This window comes from Planococcus citri, chromosome 3, assembly GCF_950023065.1.
Source record: "Planococcus citri chromosome 3, ihPlaCitr1.1, whole genome shotgun sequence".
NCBI lineage: Eukaryota > Metazoa > Arthropoda > Insecta > Hemiptera > Pseudococcidae > Planococcus > Planococcus citri.
In genome coordinates, this window is record NC_088679.1 from 82,951,682 (window position 1) to 82,973,692 (window position 22,011).

Below are 22,011 nucleotides of genomic sequence, written 5' to 3' on the forward strand. Positions count from 1 at the left end.
TTCCAACTTCATTTGGTAAAGTTTTGCCGAGATTTCGCAAGTTTCAAAAATCTGCTGGAGGCTCCAGAACTGCTCAAAATGTTTTGAAATCGTTTCCAATCGATTTGACTGGTCAAAGATAAGGTAATTCTAAATTTCAGCTTTCTACTTACGTCAATTGTCGATTTGGTAAAATTTTGTCGTTTTTTTTTCTAATTTTTGGCTTAAATTTGATTTTTTTAAATTCGCCAAAAATCCAAAAATACACTTTAGCGTTCGAACTTTTGGCTAGTGATACATTTTTGCGTGCTCTTTTGATCTACCTTTGTCTAGTTCAAAAAATATCTGCGAGTAAAATGTTGAAAAGCAAAATCTGCGATTTCGGCTAACCTGTCAATCAAAATAGTCGCAATTTTGCGAATAAGGACAACTTTTTTTTTTTTGAGAAGGTGGCTCTAAAATATTTCTTAGGATGTCCTCTCTCATGAAAAAGTTGTCTCAGAGGATCGCGCGGGGGGGGGTTTCAATTATTCCTATTGTCATATGCCGGAGGTCTATGTTGACTGAAAATAATTCCATCAAATCAAACCAAAATGCTCATATTTTAGAATTTGAAAAAACAAAACTTGTTTTCTCACAAAAAAGGCGAGGGAAGGGTTCAAAGTTGAAATCTGTCGTATCAAATTTTCATTCTGGCCTTTACATCCAGTCATTCGAGATTTTTTCCGAATTTCGAAAAATATCTTTTTTGAAAAATGAATTTTTCAAATAAAATTTTCAACGATTTAATGAACAGATGCTCCGATGAAATTGTAATTCATCTCTAGAAGTACGATATTTGTGTCACAACCAACTGGAAGCAAAAAAAAAAAACAAAAAACAACAACAACAACTAAATAACGTCAATGAAATGCATGTTAAATTTATTAGGTACCTAAATGACACATAATTTTATTACAATCACACATTCAGTTAAAAAATATTGAAAGTCTAAAACAAACAAAAATAATCAATGAAAGTTGATAAATGAAAATAAATACTTATTATATAATATTACAGAACAAAAATAAATTATAATGAAAAAAATGTACAAATTAATAGGTACCTAAATGAAAGTATCGTTGCGATTAATTAATAATTAATAAATAATCTCAAAAAATGTACAAAGACTAAAAATAAGTAGGTAGGTAGGTAGGTTAGTAGGTAGGTAAGTACCTACATTTAAAAATAAAAATGAAAGTGAAATGAAAGAAAAAGGGAGAAATGTGGCACGTATTACTAAAAAGAATAGTTGAAAAAATTGTTTTTTGATTCCCTACACAGTACACAAACACTATGAATAGGTGGTGGTGGTGGTGGTGGTGGTGGTATTATTATTATTACGAGTACCTACTACAAACTTAACTGTGATGGATTTTTTTACTTAATATTAAATGATCCTTTCGTTTTGAGACGTCGTTTTTGCGATGATAATAAGGAGCTGGGGGGTGGTAGTAAGGTTCGTGGTAGGAATGAGGATAGTGCGAGTGAGCGTGATGATCTTCGCCATTACCTATGTATTTTTTTAAACTTCCGACCATGGCTAAGAATAAAGCCAGCTTGCTGACGAGTAACGTTTTACCGCCTAGCAGCAGTAAGAATTTAAAGCTCAACGGTATTAGAATCGAATACAATATCATGTAAGCTCCTACAATTACGGGAAACACCCTTCGATAATGGTGCAAGCGTCGACCTGAAATCATTACGTAATAAATTACCTTGAGTATTTTGTTTTTTGTACGAGTAGGAGTAGGTAAGATTATAGAGATTCGGGGTGTACGGGCAGAGGGTGTGACTGTGGCGAGGCTTCGAGTTTTATTCGATTTGAAAATTTCGACAAAAATTCAACTTGGGCTACGTAAACGTTGAGGTAGCTTGGTAAAAAAAAAAGAAGAGAAATATTACGCATCTGTGGAGAGAATTTATCTGGCTTTTACGATAAAACGTGTTGCGATATTGCTATGCGAGATTTGAGATAAGTTTCGTTTGAATTGAATGAGTTTATCGTTCAATTTACTAATGATGAGGAATCGAGTTGAAGAAAAAAACAGAAAAATGCCAGCCAACGAACGACGGATCTCGTTTGGCTTTTCTTATCTTTCGTGAGTTTGGTATTCAGTTTTCCAAGTTTGGACAAAAATACAAGCATGGTACGTTGGGTCAGGGTCAGGTCCTAAGTCCTAATGCTCGATGCTCGAACTCATCGTTAGGTACCTCATTGTTGGTTATTTTTTTCATCACGTGAGAGGAATATCGGCTCGAGTTTCTTATCAAATTGTATGGATGAAAATTTAGCTTTTGTAAAAAATACATGTATTTCTTTTTGTCAAATCAGTGGTTCTCAATATTAGGCATTACAGTTTCGAAGTAAGTAGGTACATTAATTGCAATACGAGGCCTAAGTGTTGGTTTGCAGTATAGGTCTAGATATACCTACATAAATGTAGATGTAGTGCTTCGTCAGCTCGTATTTTTATCGCTTAACGTAATTATTTTACTATGACGTCGTCTTAGTGCAAGTTCTATGTCGTGTATGTCATTTTTGTCGTCCTCATTTCGTACCTATTCGTACACAAACACATGTAAATCTTTCTGACGTAGGTCCTACCTTCACGACTACGACTACGACTACGACTACGAGTACGAGTACGAGTTATCTAATCGTCGTTTATACAAGACAAGTGTGATACCTGATTTGTAATTAATTAAAGCGATTAATTTCAAAACGGAAAACTTTAAAGAACCACTGAACTTGACTCTGGCTGCGGCAGTGCGGCTCCGTTCGCCCTGTCGAAGATGACTTAAACGTAATGATTTCAGGTCGCGACGTTAGCGCAAGTGTAATAATTTGAATACTTTTTTCTCCTCGTCTATTCCATTAGACAAAAATAGAAAAAAAAAGTATGTACCTACGAGGAATGGCGACGACAGAACTTTGTAGTAGGTATTTAGGAATTATCAAGGAGGTCGTTGGGATTTGAAAACGCTCGATGGAATTTATATTTACAAACAAATGTTTCGTCACTCGCGCGAGTAATAATCATTTTGTCGAGTACATTTTTTTTTCCTCGGATAAAATGAGCTTTACTCGTCTAAATACATACGTACTATGTGATTTTTATCACGCACGTATCTCCTCTCGCTAAGCTCGGTAAAAAGTTGAAATGATACGTCGAATACCTCCACCACCGTACCAAAAGTACAATTTTAAAATTGTTTTTCCACCGGTATCCGGTATCCGGTATCCACTATCCAGCGGAGTTAGTATAGGTAGGGCTAACACTGTTTTCAAGCTTTACGAATTCGCACTGGTCGTTTATATGTATTTAGGTATATTCGAATTGATCGTCGAATTATTTTTGAATTTATGTACGACTATACGTATTCAAAAATAACTCGTTCCGAACATCGTAATTTTGATGGATTTTAAACCAAATTACTTTCAGCGTTTACCAACACCTTTTTTTTTTTTCGTTTCGAATAATTTTTGTGCAAGTGTCAGTGTCGATCTAAACCTTGGTGGTTTTTTTTGTAAATAATGTCTGGAAAAGGAAGTAACCGGAGAAAGTCTAGGTACAGGGTGAAAGTAAATGGACAAAAAAAGACCAAAATTTGTCCAATTGTGGAATATTTTTTATTTATAAATCGAAACGAGAACTCCGATTTTGGGCGTGAGAGACTTGAGGAATGGGATAAGAAAATTTTCATCGCATTCGATCCGCCTTCCACTCGGTTGATCTGAAGATCATAATCGAAATAAGAGCCGATGTAACCCGTAACCCCTCCTCCTCTTCCCAACCGTGCATTACTCCGTAAACATTTGTCTAAAATTTGAAAGTTTCCCCGTGAGACTGCAAATTTGTTTCTACTCGTCACGAATTGCCAACAAGTAACAACTTTGAAAAATTGTTCTGGTTTGTTTCTTTGAAAGCTCCGTCTCCCCCTTCAGCGGTATTTTAGCGCGAAAAATTGAATTTCTGAAAATTTTGGCTGAAAGGAAGACCTTTTGGATATTTTGTCCAAAAATAAACCCTTTTTAAATGTTTACAAAAAAAGAGATGGATTTTTCGAATATTTCGGCCAAAAAAAACAATCATTTTTTGCAATTTTGACAACAAAAAAATGTCCTTTTTTATACTTATGTAATAGGTAAGGGCAAAAGAGCAGGACTTTCCGCCGATGTTTCGCCAAAATGTGTCCTTTTTTTACAGCTTCGAAGTAAAAAGCGCAAGTTTTAGTGATTTTGGCTGAAATGAGAATTTTTTGCAATGCGGGCAAATAAGTGTGAATTTCTAGCAATTTTTACAAAAAAACAGTCCTGTTTTTACCAAACATTGAGAAAGGTTGTATTTTTGAACGAAATATCCGTAAAATCTTGCTATTTGGAGTAAAAATGTTCAAAATTCTACTTTTTGTGCCAAAATTGTAAAAACAGGTCTTGTTTTTAGACCCTAATATCCTAAAAGTCCTTTTTTTGCCTAAATTTCAAAAAACAAAAAAACCCAGGAGGCACTGATTTCTACCACGACTACCAAAAATTCTTCTTTGTGTGCCAAAATTGCAAAAATAAAGATTTTTCTGCCTAAAATAAATAAGTTCTGTTTTTGGTCAATGCGTCCAAAATTGTCCTCTTTTAGCCAAAATTATAAAAAAGGACTAATTTTTTTTGCCAAAATATCCAGAAAGTTCTGTTTTTTCAAAAATTGCAAAACAACTGTCTATGTTCGGTAATCAAAATATTCAAAAAGTTCCGCTCTCTGTCAAAATTTCCAAAAATTTGTTTGACCTTTTGTGCCAAAATTACAGAAAAATGAACCCATGTTTTGATCAGAATATGCGGAAAGTGATTCTCGCAAAAAAAAAAAAGTCCTGCTCTTGTGACCAAAATAGGTAGGTACCAAGAAAATCTGGCTTTCTGTCAGGATTCCCAAAAATTCTACTTTTGCAGCGACATTGCTAAAAAAGAACCTGATGTTTTGGCGCCAATGTCTAAAAAAATCCTGCTTTTTCGCCAAAATTTCCTAATTATTCGGAGTTTATTTATTCTGATTTCTTACGAAAGAATAAGCCTATCGACGTTTGAAAATTTTGTATATACTTTTCTTCCCTTTGTCCCCCACACGCACTGTAAAACAAGGAGGTTAGTCTTGTTTAATTAGTCCCCTCGGTATGGTTTTTTAACCTAAATGACTCATTCTGCCCTCGAAGTCATCGATAATCGTTATCTTAATCGATTTTTCAAGCTATAAGTAAATTTTTTTTAGATGCTTTCTTCGAAGGCGTAGTTTGTAACTTGGTAGGTAGTAGGTAGAGGCACTCATTCCAAGTACCTACTACCTAGTACCTACATAATGTAACGAGTGGGCAGAAAAATTGGGTAAAATGCTATACATTTATCGTATCTCTTGTACATACATTTCCGTTATAATTGACGTATTATCACCCCCACCACCACCAGAAATGCTCATTAATCGCAATCGCAACTAACAGATGATTGCCAGGCTTTACTTATGTCGTCGTGTGGGGTGTGGTGTGTGGTGTGTGGGGAAAAATGGAAGTATATGGAAGAAACGAGTAAATTCGTCGTTGAAAACAGTGTTACCTACGTACGTAAGAGTGGGAAACGAAAACTAGCTGAAAATGTATTCCTTTTCACGCTGCCACATCTCCCTTTTGCCTATAATTATGGTACTTCCTTATACGTATGTCATTGATTTTGCTCTAAATGACTGTACAAGGCTTTCGGGGAATACAAAAGTATAAAAAAAATTGTATTAGGGGATAGATTTTGGTAAATTTTGTAAGGTTTGACGTAGGTATTGTGGACTGTGGTACGAATATGTACGTGTACTGTGTACTACACTGATGATGGGTCTAGGGCTAGGCTAGGCATGGTATAATCGTGTATTAATAATTTCGAAAGCTTACGCTGGTAGTGCGCGAGTCAAGTGTGTATTTTTCGTACAAATTTTCTGCCTGGCTAGTGGCTGGCTATTGACGTAAGATAGGTACTTAGGTAGGTAAACGATGGAATAGGATTGGGAGGAATAGGTTGGTACTGTAGGATAAATTGGAAATACATAATGTAGAATGACGTTCAAGTTTAATGGTTTGACGCAGTTGTATCGTATGTTATATGGTTCGCGGTTGTAGGAATTTTCGCGTTTTCGCACCCAAGTGTTTGAATTTTCTGTTGTTGTTTTTTTTTTTTTTGAAATTCGCTTAGTTTGGGCGTGTTGTACGCGTATTGCGTATATACAATATCGGTATACCTAATTTCTATAGTACCTATATACAGATACACACACGTTGACGTGTTATTATAATAATATCTATTAGGTAATTACGATACGATTACGAGGTACGTAGGATACAAGTTTTACCTAAATATTTGTAAATAAAAACTATCTACATTTAAGTCATATAGGCTGTATTTTAAGCGATGGCCGACGGCGCGGCGCGGCTATTGGGCTAGGCCGAGGCCGAGACCGAGGCCGGGGTGTATAGCGTATATAGCGTATAGCTAGGCTATTAGATTTCTTCGGAAAAATGCGAATAATCGATGGCGGGCTCGTCGTAATTGGAGATTTTTCTGAACTCGTCTCTCCTCCAAGGATCGTAATAGGAAGGATAAGCCGGAGGATGGGCGGCGGTCGGATAGTACGTCGGCGTGTAGTACGAATGCACGATCGCCTCCGTACCGTAGCCGAATAATTTCTTTATGCTACCCATCAACGAGATCATCAACGATAATTTACTAAGGAGTAACGATTTAGTACCGAGCAACGTCATGAATTTGAACCCTAACGGAATGAGCACCGTCGACAAGATCATATACGCGCCGACCACTATAGGAAACACTCTACGATAATGTCGCCGACGACCTGAAATCATCAACAAATAATACTCTGTAATCAATAAGTACGAGTACGAGTACGCGTACGAGTAGGTAAATCGTAAGTTGCGAACACGAGCCTACGAGCACAAGTCCAGTCGAAACAGCAGAATTCGCGAGGTATCTGGTATCTACATACGTCGAGTTAACGAAAATGGAATTCGAATTATTCGATTCGCATTCGCATTCTCAATGCTTCGTGTTACCTACGTTATCGGTTTCAATTTTCAAAAATAACAAACCGAAAAAACAAACACCACAATCGAGTCATAAAAGACTGTTCGCAGAGAATGGCGTGTGTTCATTGTGTACCTACAATCCACGTCGAGACGTTTACACCTCCTGTTCTTATATGCGAAAGAATATACCCGAAGCAACGCGAAATTCATTCGATTGTTTTAGGATTTGGATACGAAAAAATCGAAAATGAAACTTCGCCAATGTCCGTTTATTATTGGTAATTGAGGCTATTAACGCTATTGTATAGTGACGTCAAATCAAGTTAGTTGTTGGCATGAGACACCGCAGCGACAGCAGTAGAAATGCCACATGGGCAGATAAATATGTAGTTTATACAATCAATGCATAATTGCATAGGCATAGGCTATGGCGTCACTGCTACTGCTGTAGATGAATTTTTGTGTTTTAGGCAAGACTACGTCGTTTTCAAATTACAATCGCCAATTGGTAAAATGTTCGAGAAAAGCTGTTCATCTGTGATGTTTGTTGAACAAATTGATTGAAAATTGTAAGAGAAAACGACGCCATATCGTGATTTCAGATCGACGGCGTTCAAATCGAATCCCTTATCGGTATATAATGAGCCGAGAACGCGTATACTTATATCTTCGTATTACATACATACATACATACATTCATTCATACGAGTACACACAAAATATGTATTTATCGGTAAAATTAAACGATAAGGCGAATGAAACGTTCGGAAAAATGGACTTTATTACATTTTGCCATGTTTTAATTTTCAAAACCCAGCCAAAGTTTACCCAAATTTTTAATGAAAAATTGAGATTTATGACGATCGATGCGGATTGTTTATCAAATCTTGGGACATTCTTTCAGAGTAAATACTTTCATTGGAGTCTGCCATATGGCAAATGCGGAGTATTGCACCCCCCCCCCCCCACCGATCATCTGAGACTACTTTTCACTTTAAAAAGTGACATCTCGAGCAACATTTTAAAGCAAACTTGGCAGCAAAAAAAAGTTGGCCTCACAAACAAAATGGATGGCGGCCATTTTGATTGACAGGTCAGCCGGTAATCGTAGATAAAACCAAGTACATACCTACTTATAGTGAACAAAATGTTGCTTCTTTACATCAACTTACTTTTTTGAAGGAAAAAAACACCCCCAGACTCTAATCAACGTTCGTCGTCCTTCAAAGAAATTGAAATAACCAAAAGAGTCAAATAGAAGAGAAGTTGGTGAGAATTTTTCAAAAATTTTCAATTCCTGCGTCAGAATTTCTTCTACGAGTAATATTACTCTCTTTTAAAGAAAAAACGCCTCCCGGTCACCCTAAAAAAACAGAATAAAATGAATTCTTCAAAAATTTTCGAGGTTCTTTGAAGGAATTCTAGCGTAAGGATTGCGAATCTTCGAAAAATTGTCAACGACTTTTATTCAATTTTTTTTCAGTTTCTCAACTTTGAAGGGATCTATGCGAAAGAACCTTGAATATTTTCTTGAATTGGATTCACTAAAAAATTGTGATAGATACAATCATATACCTATGCATCGAATATTATAATGTTTATTGCATGTTTTTGCTTTTGTTTCAATCCCCTGTACTCCAAATTATTGAACCCCTCGAGATGAAAAAATCTACGCTCACTGTAGTTTTAAAAGCATAATGTAGGTACGAGTACCCCTAAAAAAGTTTTCTACTAAATACTTTGGTTGGTCACAGTGAATGATACGAGTAATAATGATAGCACATGATTGGTTGTTGGACTGCAGAGATAACATTCCACCAATCATTTATGCATCTATTTCACGTTGCCAACCTATATTTTTAATGAAAAACTTTTTTAGGGGTACTCGATATTTCTGGGCACCCTTTACATACTTAATAGTTTTTCATTGAAAACAATTCTGTCATGTGACTATAAATAGAGCTGAATTAAAATTGGATAAACTTGTATGCTCTAACCCACACCCTCTCTTCCGTTCCTACACCCAGAATTTCAATTCTAGAAAATATTTGAATATCTCTTTAGAGAAATATAAAAAAAAAAAAAAAAAAACAAACTTGGAATAAATAATACCTATTATGTATTATCTATGCGTTGATGAGACTTGGAGAATCCTCGATGAAAACTTTTGGGCCACATGAATTTTTCTTTCTTGTTCTTTTTTTACGCTTTAGATTTTTATACGTGCGTACTATGTCGTGTTGATTCTGATTTCTTATATGAATTTGCCATCTCTACAAACGAATTTCTGCTACCTACTCGATAAACAACCAAATTATGTAGTTCTCAATCTCATAAATCTCAATTTTTCATCTACTACGTAATAAAAAATAAAAAAAATAAAAAAATGTGATACGGCCTCTTTCTTCCGCTAAAGAACGATTTCGTTTAATTATTGTCACGTTTCGCACAAAAACACGCTAATTTTAATTTTCTTTTTAAACGATACCGCAGTAAAAAATTATGAAAAACGTAGGTAGGTAATTTTTGAAGAAAACTTTTAACGGTGGCTTTATTCTACAGTATAATAGGAATAATTAATCGGTACTCTTTTGAAACGTTTATCGGATTTTTTCCATTGTTGCGGATGGGCATGTTCGTAATAAGAGGGTGATTCGTGAGGTGGATGCGGAGGAGGGTGGTACGCCGGTGGAGGATGGTACGACGGTGGTGGTGGCGCGTGGTGATGCTGATGAGAATGCGAGTGGTCTCCTGAGGCTAGGAATTTACTAACGCTACTGAGGATGGCGAAAATCAGGGCAATTTTGGCAACGACGAACGATTTGCCGCCCATCATGGCCATAAATTGGAAAACTACCGGTATCAAGACGGCCGTTATAGTCAAGTAAACGCCGGCGATCACCGGAAAAACCCGGCGGAAATAATGGCGTCGTCGACCTGAAATCATGAAAATAAAAAAAGAAAGCTGAGCATATCCGTTTGTACCTGACGAGGATAAATCGGCGGCTACGCGGTCTGCTTTTTGCATTGCAGTCGTTCTTGGTTGTTTAACCCAAACGTGGAAAGTAAAAGTCGAACCTTTGACTGATTTAATTTAAGTATGTTCGTGCTGTCAAGAGTCGAGCTCGAGCTCGAGTCGAGTATAATATACCCTTTGGAATGGTGCTTCGAGTTAGTTATAATTAGTTCATCTCATCATCTGTTTTCTCAATAACGCCCTTCCCTTCCTCGATTATTCAGAAATAAAAATTTTAGGGAGATTGATATTTTTCCACCATCCTGTTCGTTCCTGAACGTCACTCGCTGTTCAAATGTGTTCTCATTTTAGGTTTCCCTTTCCTCTCGTTCTCGCGTATGGTGTGATTGGTGTGGTGTAATACCCCGGGAAAAAAAGTTTTATAGAATTTTATAAAAAATACCCACTTATTTTCTATACAAAATTTGTCTCTATCAAACTGTATACAATTGTATAAAATTTTATGCAGTTGTATACAGTTTGATAGAGACAAATTTTGTATAAAAAATAATTGGGTATTTTTTATAAAATTTTATATGTGGTCGCTATGGGACCAGGACATTTGACCCCTGTGCATTTGACCCATGCGACATTTCACCCACGATTTCGTAAATTCGCCATTTTTAAAAAACGACATTTGACCCATGGGACATTTCACCCAGGTTTTTATCCATGTTTACAAAATACCAATGAGACATTTCACCCATGCGACATTAGACCCACAGTAAAATATAAAAATAAATCGACATTTCACCCATAGGACATTTGACCCACAGAAATTTAAAATAGAGACATTTGACCCATGGGACATTTCACCCACAATTTGAAACAAAGTAGGACATTTGACCCATGCGACATTAGACCCACAGTAAAATATAAAAATAAAATGACATTTGACCCATGCGACATTTGACCCATGGTAATTAATGTCAGTGTTGCAATATGCCGCGGCAAAAATTCTTTTTTCTTATTGAATATTGAAAATCAAAACAATTTTTCTCCTTTGAATCATCCAGTGGCAACTAAATTAATTTTTTCAGGGTTTGTTTTGGGGGGGGGGGTGGGGGTTTGAACAGTCTTGTTTTTTACCGATGGGTCTTTGTAGTCTTGCTAAAGTCCTGCTTTCATCAATTTTATACAAAAGTCGAAGTCCTTTAGTTATTTTTCTTTTCAATGAGACTTTTTCAAATTTTCAATTTTCCTCTGCTTTCTGGAATTTGAACCAAATTTTGTGGAAAACGGAAAAGGCTCATTTGTCGACCTTCCTAGAACTTGAATTACACATTTCTGAGAGCTTTTGCCCTTGCTCCCATATAGAACACTTGTTGTTCAAATTCAAGAAACATTCAAAGTTAAAATCAAAAAATAAACTCCTCCGTCCCTCAGTGGGCTGTGAGCACCCTCAAAACGCCTGTAATTCAAAAACTTACAATGAATCCTAAAACAATGGTACAATAATATCCTCCCTTATGTTTTTGGGGTCGCAGAATACGAATTTGACAATATTTATTTTGTAGCCGGGGTGAAGGGGGTGAAAAATTCAAAATTTGACAATAATGACGTGTGATTTGTCGAAATGTATGTTTTTGAAGGTGTAGATCACGAATCTGATAATATTTTTTTCGTAGGGGTGAATGGTGGGGGAGGGGGATGAAGGGGCTATAAAAAGTGAAAATTCAAAATTTGACTATAATGATGTGTGATATGTCGAAATGTATGTTTTTGAGGTCGCAGAATACGAATTTGACAATATTTATTTTGTAGCCGGGGTGAAGGGGGTGAAAAATTCAAAATTTGACAATAATGACGTGTGATTTGTCGAAATGTATGTTTTTGAAGGTGTAGATCACGAATCTGATAATATTTTTTTCGTAGGGGTGAATGGTGGGGGAGGGGGATGAAGGGGGTATAAAAAGTGAAAATTCAAAATTTGACTATAATGATGTGTGATATGTCGAAATGTATGTTTTTGAGGTCGCAGAATACGAATTTGACATTATTTTTTCGTAGGGATGATTAGTGGGGGATGAAGGGGGTGAAAAATTCAAAATTTGACCATAATAATGTGTGATATGTCGAAATGTATGTTTTTGAGGGCGTAGATCACGAATATGACAATATTTTTTTCGTAGGGGTAAATGGTGGGGAATGAAGGGGGTGAAAACGGTAAAAAATTCAAAATTTGACCATAACGATGTGTGATATGTCAAAATGTACGTTTTCGAAGGTGAAGGAAGGGTGAAGGGTGGGGGATGAAGAAATTTATGTTGGGGAGTCGTCAAAGTCCCAGTAAGAAAAAATTTGTAACATTTAAACAATAGTCACCATGATTTTTCACTACAATTGACTATGGAGGTCGTTGGGTCACTTTTGGTCAAAAATGGCAATTGACATCTTGAAATACACTATCTCAAGTATTACCAGCCACTGGAATTTCTCGTGCATCTACGTGCGAAAATTTTTTTCTATTCCAATTTATGCAGCCAAGTAGGCAAAAAACGGAGTTTTAAGGTGAATTTTATCTCTATAATCACTTTATAAAAACTAAAATCCAGTAAATTGATGAAAAGAACTTACTTTCATTTGAATTATTCATACTTGGTACATTTTGACATATCACACATCATTATAGTCAAATTTTGACTTTTTCACCGTTTTTACCCCCTTCATCCCCCACCTTTCACCCCTATGAAAAAAATATTGTCAGATTCGTCATCTACACCCTCAAAAACATAAATTTCGACATATCAAACATCATTATTGTCAAATTTTGAATTTTTCACCCTCCTTCACCTCCTCACCCCTCGCCCGTACAAAAAAAATTGTCAAATTAGTATTCTGCGACCCCAAGGAAGGATATTATTGTACCATTGTTTTAGAATTCATTGTAAGTTTTTGAATTACAGGCGTTTTGAGGGTGCTCACAGCCCATTGTGCGTATCCTCCCACCATGAAAAAACTTTATTTTTACTTACTCAAGTTCTCAAAACACGAATTTTTGAGTTGACAGCTTTTGACCTAGCTACATTTGGAATTGTTTTTCTTTTTCCAATTCTGACTTCTTTTTAAATCATCATTCAAATTTTGAAGCAAAAATAGCTAACTTTCTTCATTTATCACACAAGAATTAAGAAAACGATCGTTTTCATACCCCTCAATATGCTAATTTACGAAAGCTTTTGTCTTCTCTTCACTTGGGCCCCTTTGATTTTATTTTTAAATTTTGAATTTTTGAATTTAAAACAAAAAGAAAGAAATCATTCGAAAACTGTTGCTTTGTTTCTCAGAATGCTGATTTCCGTCAAGAGTTTTCGCCCTCGCTTAGCCAGGGTCCAGTTTGTTTCGCTTTTCCATAGTTGAAAAATTTCAAAATTGGAAAAAAAATGTAAAAACGACTAACTACCTTCAATGATTTTTTAGTATCCTGCTCGAAATTTTCAAAAATCTGCATAATTTTTTCCAAGTTTGGTGAAAATACTTGCAATGGAACGTTTCAAGTCATTGCCAGTTGGTACCAATTTTGCCCTCTTTTCACCATAGCATGAGTATTCATAAAATAACTTCCAATGAAGGCCTGTGAAGTTTTGAATTATTTCCCAAAAATGTTGACAAATACCCAAAAATTCATTTTTTTTTCAATCATTCTGGAAGTTGACATTTATCATGCGAGAACGCTGATTCTAAGAGTTGTAGCAGGTTAGGTAATTGAACATTTCAGAATTTTGAGCCTTTCTTCAGAAAAATTTGGACACTCAAAACTATAACACTGTTGTCCTGTCTTATTGAACCCAATATAAACGACAAATGGGTTTTCAATGTTTTTCGAATAATTCTCTTTACACATAGGCATATACCATACCGCATTGTAATTTCATAATATGATACGAACCAGAAAAATTGTTTTGTTACTTTTTTTCACTTGTATTGAAGAACAAAATATTTACCTATTTGAAAATACTTTTTTTTGTTTTGTTTTTTCGTTTTTTGTTTTATTTTTGTTTGTTATCTTTTCTTTTCCTACCATTTTCATGAGGTGTTGACGTTGTCCATATGTGCGTTATTCTCTCAGTCTCACTGTCTCAGATCAGAAATCTAAATAACTTTTTGGCCAAGTTGAAAAATTACAAATTTTGAAAAAATTGTCTGATGCGGCTCAAATTTGGCAAAGAGGTAGTGAAGGGAGAAGACTGAAATGACATCCTAATTTTTTTCAGCCCCCGACGAAATTTTTTGTGCCTTAAAATCCAAATTTTGGGTACAGCCCCACCTTTTGGTGCCTGAATGGTCCGAGCATCCGTAAAAAAATGAGCGTATTTTTGGGTGATCTGGAGGCCGTTTATTGATATTTAAAATTTTTCTTCAATTTTTCGAGAAAATTGATTTCAGGTGGGCCTGTACTTTGATTTTTGATATACCTCACTGGCAATAATTTTTTAATTGAACCCCTCCTCCCATAAAGACGTCCTCGAGGGGTTTCAAGTGGGTCGGACACCTATTTGGGTCACAGGATCGTAACCATGCACCGCCTACAAAAACGTACATTTTCTGATATGAAGATAGATTTCAAACAAGACTCGAGACTTCAAGATTTGAATACCCCCCCCCTCCCCGGCACAAACACATTTAAATACCCAAATTTGGGTAAGAGAGTTTCATATTACAAGAGAGATATGAAAATACTAAGTACCTATATAAATAGAGAACTGCCAATGAAGCACAATATTTAATTTACTTATTGTTGTGCTTCCTCATCCTTTTTAGTTTTATTTTTTATTGAAGGCAATTCGCCTCCAGCTCCAGCTCCGGCTCCGGAGATTTTTTTGTGAGTGCCTCCGCTCCAGAATCCAGAAATTTGTGGCTCCACTAGAAAAATTTTAAGTAGCTCTTTACTACAATACAACATGACAAGTACCGGTGTCGTTGAAGTTGCCGCTAAATGATTCAAACAACACAAATTGTTATTATAGTCCAGTCAAATTAGCTCATATTTTTCTGCTACTGGGGGGGGGGGGGGTTAATTGGTCAGCCCTTGCATCCAATGGAGGCAGTTGAATGTGCGAGTGTAGCAGAAAATCTGACGTCATATTCGTGCTCAGCAGTATCAAATCGTAAGAAAACTACACGAAAATCATCAAAGTAAATTTATTTTAAAAATCTTAGAAATTGAGGGGTGAGACTGAGGGGTCCGGAGGGGCTGTGTAGGTGTAAAACAAAATCTGACGTCAAATTCGTGCTCAGCGGTATCGAATCATATGAAAACGACACCAATGTCATAAAAAAAAACTTTATTTCGAAAATCGTGATAATTGAGGGGGCTGAGGGGCTCTGGAGAAGGGTAGGTGAGTGTAGCAGAAAATCTGAGGTCATATTCGTGCTCAGCGGTATCGAATCATAAGAAAACGACACCCTACTCATTGATATTCATGTTTCTCAAAATTTCAAAATCACCCCCACCCCCCTAAGACACATTTTTTCAACTTTTCAGCACGGCGCACCAAAGCAAAAATTTTGAAAGAACTACATGATTTTTGGGGGTCGAAAATACATCCAAAAAACGTGTTTTTAAAATTGTACCTCGCAATCTTGATTGTTAATAGGCATAAAAAAACGAAAAAAACGCCGTTTTGAGGGGTAAATGTAAATATGAGGGGAGGGGGTTGAAAATTTTTGTGGGAGTACCTACTAAGGATATACATAACTCCCAGAAAAATTTTCAAAATCAGTTAAAATGGGACTGAGAAAATAAAGTGTTATTGAAATTTCAGAAAAGGGGGGTCACCAAAAAGGGGAGGGGATGTGAATCTGAAATTTCCCACGCGTAAGTTCCTCCATCGTACCCACCTTCCATGCTGATAACAACTCGAACACTATCGGGGACCATTTCACCCCTCTTAGGCGCCTATAGCCTTTATGTATTTTTCAGGAAACCCCCCTTTTTTGAATGGTTCCAGCCCCGCCCCCTTGGGGGTAGAAGGACAATTGATACATCACTAGATCGGAAATTTGACGTAGAACGCAAAAATAAGATTATTTTCGACGTAAAATCAACTGCTCGCGAGAAAATCGCGAAAAACGGTGCTGGGGGGCACAAATGTGGGTCTGGGGGGGAGAAGCTCCAGGCGGATTTAGGGTGGGTTTTAGTATGTCATTTAGGACACCATCCTGAGCATTTTGGTGCAAAAAAAATTTTCCCCCCAATTTATTCCAGGTGAAATTCCTATTTGACTGTATTATTAATATTTCAAAAAGAATTTTCTCCATGGCATATTGGTTGCAACACTGACATTATACCGTGGGTCAAATGTCGCATGGGTCAAATGTCATTTTATTTTTATATTTTATTGTGGGTCTAATGTCGCATGGGTCAAATGTCCTACTTCGTTTCAAATTGTGGGCGAAATGTCCCATGGGTCAAATGTCTCTATTTTACATTTCTGTGGGTCAAATGTCCTATGGGTGAAATGTCGATTTATTTTTATATTTTACTGTGGGTCTAATGTCGCATGGGTGAAATGTCTCATTGGTATTTTGTAAACATGGATAAAAACATGGGTCAAATGTCGCATGGGTCAAATGTCGTTTTTCAAAAATGGCGGATTGCTGAAATCGTGGGTCAAATGTCGCATGGGTCAAATGCACAGGGGTCAAATGTCCCACTGCCGGTTGCTATGAAGACAAATTTTAACATTGATTCAAAATTATTCATGAATTGCAAGATCATTTTGTGGATTGTGGGCTTCCAAAGCATCCACTTTTTATCAAAAATTAAGTCCCACGCTTGTCACTTCACTACACATGACACTTTAAGTGGAATAATTAGAAGAGACCAATAAAATCAATATATAGAGAATGATGCAGTACTTTATCTAAGAGTACTAACTATACCATTTCATTTGATACAATTGTATCATTTTTGATAAACTTATATAAAAATGTATACAATATTGTCTATTTAATAAAATTACATAAATTTTGATTTAAAAAAAAAAATTAAAAACTAACACCATATTTGATCACTTTTATCAAATTTTATACAGCTAAATCAAATTCTATACAAATGTATACAGTTTTAAACAATTTCATAAACGTTTATACAATTAATGCAAAATATCCATTCTACTGAAAAAAATTTTATCCAATTTTATCAAAGCAATTACTCTTCTTTTTATCAAAATCTATATGAATGTATAAAACTGTATACAATTATATGCATTTGATACACCTTTATAAAAAGCTAATTCAATTTTGATGAAATTCTATAAAATTTTATGCAATTTTATCAAAGCAATTATTTTTCTTTTTATGAAAATGTATAGGAATGTATAAAACTGCATACAATTGTATCATATTTGATACACCTTTATAAAAAGCTGTTTCAATTTTGATGAAATTCTATAAAATTTTATGCAATTTTTATAGAACTCTATACAAGTTTATGCAATTTTTATAGAATTCTACACAAGTTTATAAAACTTTTTTTCCTGGGACATAAGTAGGTACATATATGTATTATGTATATTGAAGATCTACTCGAACGAGTATAAAGTTTGAATTTTTTATAACGTCGGTTGATTGTGTATTTCTTAATACATAGGTGGTTATTTCAATAATTGGCCAGTGTATATACGAGTATATCTGTATTGTAGGTTTTTATACGGGGCATCACAACTAAGTAGGTAATTTTAAACCAGATGTACCTACTGAGGCTGCTGATAACCGACTTATCTCAAAAAATGCCTGATTCGATGCATTCAACCGTATATCGGTACTCGAACCCTAATCAGAGCAAATATTTGGAATTTGGATGAAATGTGTGTATAGCGTGTGCATTTAAACGTACTTATTATAAAAATGAATCAATTTTCGTGAACTGGTCTCATACGTATTTAATGAGCTATGTGACTGTGAGTGTGAATACTGAATAGTATTTATGTACCTAACGATAGGAAATTCTAATTTTGAAATAGGTAGGTAACTGAATCTGCGATCTTTCGTACATTCCAGTGAGTAAACCTTCGTTTGTGTTTTCAAAATTAATTTTACCCCCGAAGATATTGATTCTCAACTTGCGCAGAAATCATCTTCATTACCTACGAGGACCATTTTGATGTTTTTTTTTTTTTTTTCAAATCTTCAAAACTAATAATGTAGTTTGTAACTATTTTCTCTTTCTCTCTCCCTCCTCTGCCCTACCTTGGAGTACTATGAAGCGTTTGGTCTCGCTATACTATACATATCGCACCTTGGGAGTAATAAGGTTACATCTCAAAAAAGTGAAATTTGACAAGAGAGTGATTTTCTTTTTTAAAAAAACTCGATTCATAATTTTTATCAACTATAATTAATTGTGAGGAATGAATAGCACCTCATTTTAAAGATCTGGTATCCCACCTTCATTTAGCATAAGAGCACTTTGAAAAATAAAACCTTAAAGAGGAAATATTTCAATGTATGGAAAACATTTTGAGTTATAATAACCTTTCATTAAAGTTGATATTTCGTGTTAACAAAGTTGTAGAGCATTAAATTTCCAATCGACGTAATGTCGTTGGTTTTTTTCTAGAGTGCTTAGTTTTTGAGTTTTTCTCAAAAACCTAAAATTTCATTATACATAATGTGCAAATTCATTTTTCTGAAAAGTGATGATCAATTTAAAATTTTTTTTCCTCATTTGGTACAAAGCAATAAAACATGCACTTCTTGTGACTATTTCTATCTGACAAACATTCAAAACAATCAAAACTGTTTGTTAACACTTTGTAAGTACAAAATTTGATCAAAAAAGGGGGCGTTTTTTGAGATACCTATACCCTTGTAACTCCAAACAACTTGCAATGTTTGTTGGGATTTTGAGTTAGACCATTTGCGTTTTTTACAAGATCTAGATAATGTACCCAACCCAAAGTGTTATTTTTGGTTGGGGGACCATACAAACCCCAAAAATGTCAAAATCGATTTTTTCTGAGATGTAGGTAACCTTATTACTCCCGAGGTGCGATATGCCAAAGCCGAAGTAGGTACGCTTCTTCTAAAATGGATACATATTTTGTTGTTGCTCATTTTCATTATCTATAGGAGTAATTTTTTCAAGATTTATTTTTTGATCTCCATTATTATTTAATATTTCTTTAAATAATAACTGATTAAAAATTAATTTTTTTAATCTTTATTTGTTTTGTGTTTCAGAAACGTGTTTTTGCATTTGATTGCAGCGAATTGTTGGGATAATTTTCGAGACTTTCTTCGTTTGTAGCGGGTGAGTCTATCTGTCTTTGTACTTACACCTATAGTAATAAATATATGAGTGGATTGTGTTTGAGTGTCATTCACATCGTGACATCGAGTATGATGAAAATAATATAGTAAGTTTGCATCAGTATTGTGTACCGATTTAAAATTCTCCTACATTGCCCTCTCCTAAAAAAAAAAAAACACTAGAGTTGTAGTCTCAAGGTTTCATGAATCTTGCCAAAATGTCTATTACTTTGCGGCCAAACGTGCAAGAAAACGTCTAGTCTTTTTGCTAATGCAAAAAAGTACACATTTTTAAAAAAATTTGCAAAAAAAAAAAGGTCTCAATTTCCGTCTTGATTTTTCTTTTCTGCCAAACTTTCGAAAAAAAGTCTCGATGTTTCGCTATTTTTTTTGGCAATCTTACAAAAAAGTCTTAATTTTTGCCAAATTCATCGAAAAAATCAACTTGCGTGAAAATTCTAAAATATGTACTTTGACAAATTTGTGTAAAAAAGTCTAAAAAGGCGCCATTTTATGTCATATTTGCTAAAAAAAAAAAGTTCAATTTTTTAATAAGTTGATGCAAAAAAATATATACAAATGTTTGCCAAATTTACAAAAAAGAAGCCAATATTTTCATTTGCTGAATTGATATCAAAAAGTTGCGATTTTTCTAGGTTTTTTTTTTGGGCAAATCTGGCAACAAAATCAAATTAGAAGTATTCATTTTTGACAATTTTGAAAAAAAACACGATCTCAATCATTTCTTGCACATTTTTGTGGAATTCTGCAAAAAAGTTCGAATTTTTTGAAAAACTAGTCTTAATTTTTTTGACAATTGAAGAGCTCTTTTCCAAAAAGACCTAAGTAATAAGTCGTTTTGTTTGTTCACGTTGAGAAAAACGAACAAAAAGTTTCCGCCCCAGGGAGGTAATGTAGAAATTTTGCCTTTTACATCCCCGAACCGGTTGGCGGTTGCTTTTCTCAACGTGGAAAAACAAATCACTTAGGTGACTTTGGAAAAGAGCTCTTCAATTATTTTGCAGAAAAAATCCTAATTTTTTGGCTCATTTTTTGAAATTCTGCAAAAAAGTTCAAATTTTTTGGAAAACAAGTCGCAAGTTTTTGGTAAATTTACATTTCAGCCAAACTTGCGAGAAAGTCTCAATTTTTTAGCCAAATTCGCATAAAAAAGGCTCAATTTTATATCAAACTTACGTAAAAAGGCAACTTTCTGTCAAATTTGCCAAAAAGAAGTACCTATAAGTACCTACATAAATGTTTTATTTGTTGAACTAGCATTAAGATGCTTCGATTTTCTGCCTAATATGGTGTATAAAAGTCTGAATTTTTGGCCTATGTTTTCGACTGCTTTGCAACAAATTCTTAATGTTTTACCAAGTTTTTAGGCAACCTTGCAAAAAAGTTGACATTTTCTGGCAAAATGCCAAAAGTTCAAACTCGCACGGAAAAGTCTCCATTTTCTGACAAACTTTCAAAAAAACCTCAATTTTTTGCAAAATTTTCTGAAAATTTTGCAAAAGTGTTTGTTGAAAGTCTCAATTTTCCGCCAAGTATGAAAAAAGCTCAATTTTGTTGATAAACTTGCGTAGGAAAATCTCAATTTACTGACAAACTTTCAGAAAATCTCGTTTTTTGGTCAAATTAAAAAAAAAAAGTTCAACTCTAAACTTGGAACCAAAGCAAAAAGTCAATTTTTTTGACGTTGTTAGATGTGTGGATTAATGAAGTCTCAGTTTATGTACTAAACTTGCGAAAAAAAAACTCAATTTTCTGTAAAATTTGAGTGAAAAAGTCTCATTTGATTTTCTGTCAAAGTTGCAAAAGAGGTTACGAATGATTTTTTTGTAATAACCTAATAAAAAAAGTTCTACTTCTCTGTCAAAATTTCTAAAAAGTCTATGCTTTTCTCCTTTTTTCAATGTTATATTTAATTATTTCGTCGTCGTTAGCTTCTTCTAAAAGGTTGGAAAACTTTGCTCAGTCTTCCTACATCTCCTTCTCCATTTCGTATCGCCGTTTTCATTTTTTTTTTTTTTTTCAAAACCAAGATATCTTTATCTTTAGAAATTAGAAATGGAAACAGAAAAAGTCTTCAAGGTGCCAAAAATAACGTTAAAAATACGTAAAACATTGTAGAAAGATGAAAGTACAACATTTTTCGTTGCGTGGCTCTATTGTGTTTTGTGGCATACTTGTACTCGTACTGATAAAGGATAACGATAAACGATCTAATCAGATCGTGCAAAAATATACCTACGTTACGAGTGTTTCGTAAGTATATAAATGCACAATTTTTCTTGTTAGCATTTGCACGTAAGTATTTCATATTTTATTCAAAACTTGATTGCTGAACTGCCTGCAGAGAAAGAGTAGGTCTAGGTAGGTACTTAGGTAGGTAGGTATAGGTAAATGAAATTCAGTTTTAGAGTCGACGAGCCTGTATTTTTATTGACAAAAACCAGCGAGATGCATTTCAAGTTATACGTGGTCGTGCAATCTGCAGATGCGATGTACGAATAGTTACAATTACCCACATAAATTTCGAGTCGATTTTATACATTGTGTTGTTTACAGTTCGTCTTCTGTCTCGACTGTAGGGGTGGGTGGGTGGGTAGGTAGGTAGGTAGGTAGGTAGGTAGGTAGGT

General features: G+C 34.9%; 1 protein-coding gene across 3 annotated transcripts in view; it reads right to left on the reverse strand.

Moving 5' to 3' along the window:
• Positions 1-894: 894 nt before the first annotated feature.
• LOC135839888 (uncharacterized) overlaps positions 895-22,011 on the reverse strand; it is a 32,450-nt gene continuing 11,333 nt past the window's right edge. The window contains exon 4 of one of the 3 annotated variants that reach the window (XM_065356137.1): positions 895-1,711. In XM_065356137.1, the coding sequence (XP_065212209.1) occupies positions 1,380-1,711 (332 nt within the window). In that variant the 3' untranslated portion in view covers positions 895-1,379. Of the gene's footprint in view, positions 1,712-6,327; positions 6,903-9,134; positions 10,030-22,011 lie in introns of those variants that run through there. The other 2 variants (XM_065356136.1, XM_065356135.1) reach the window with 2 other exon arrangements.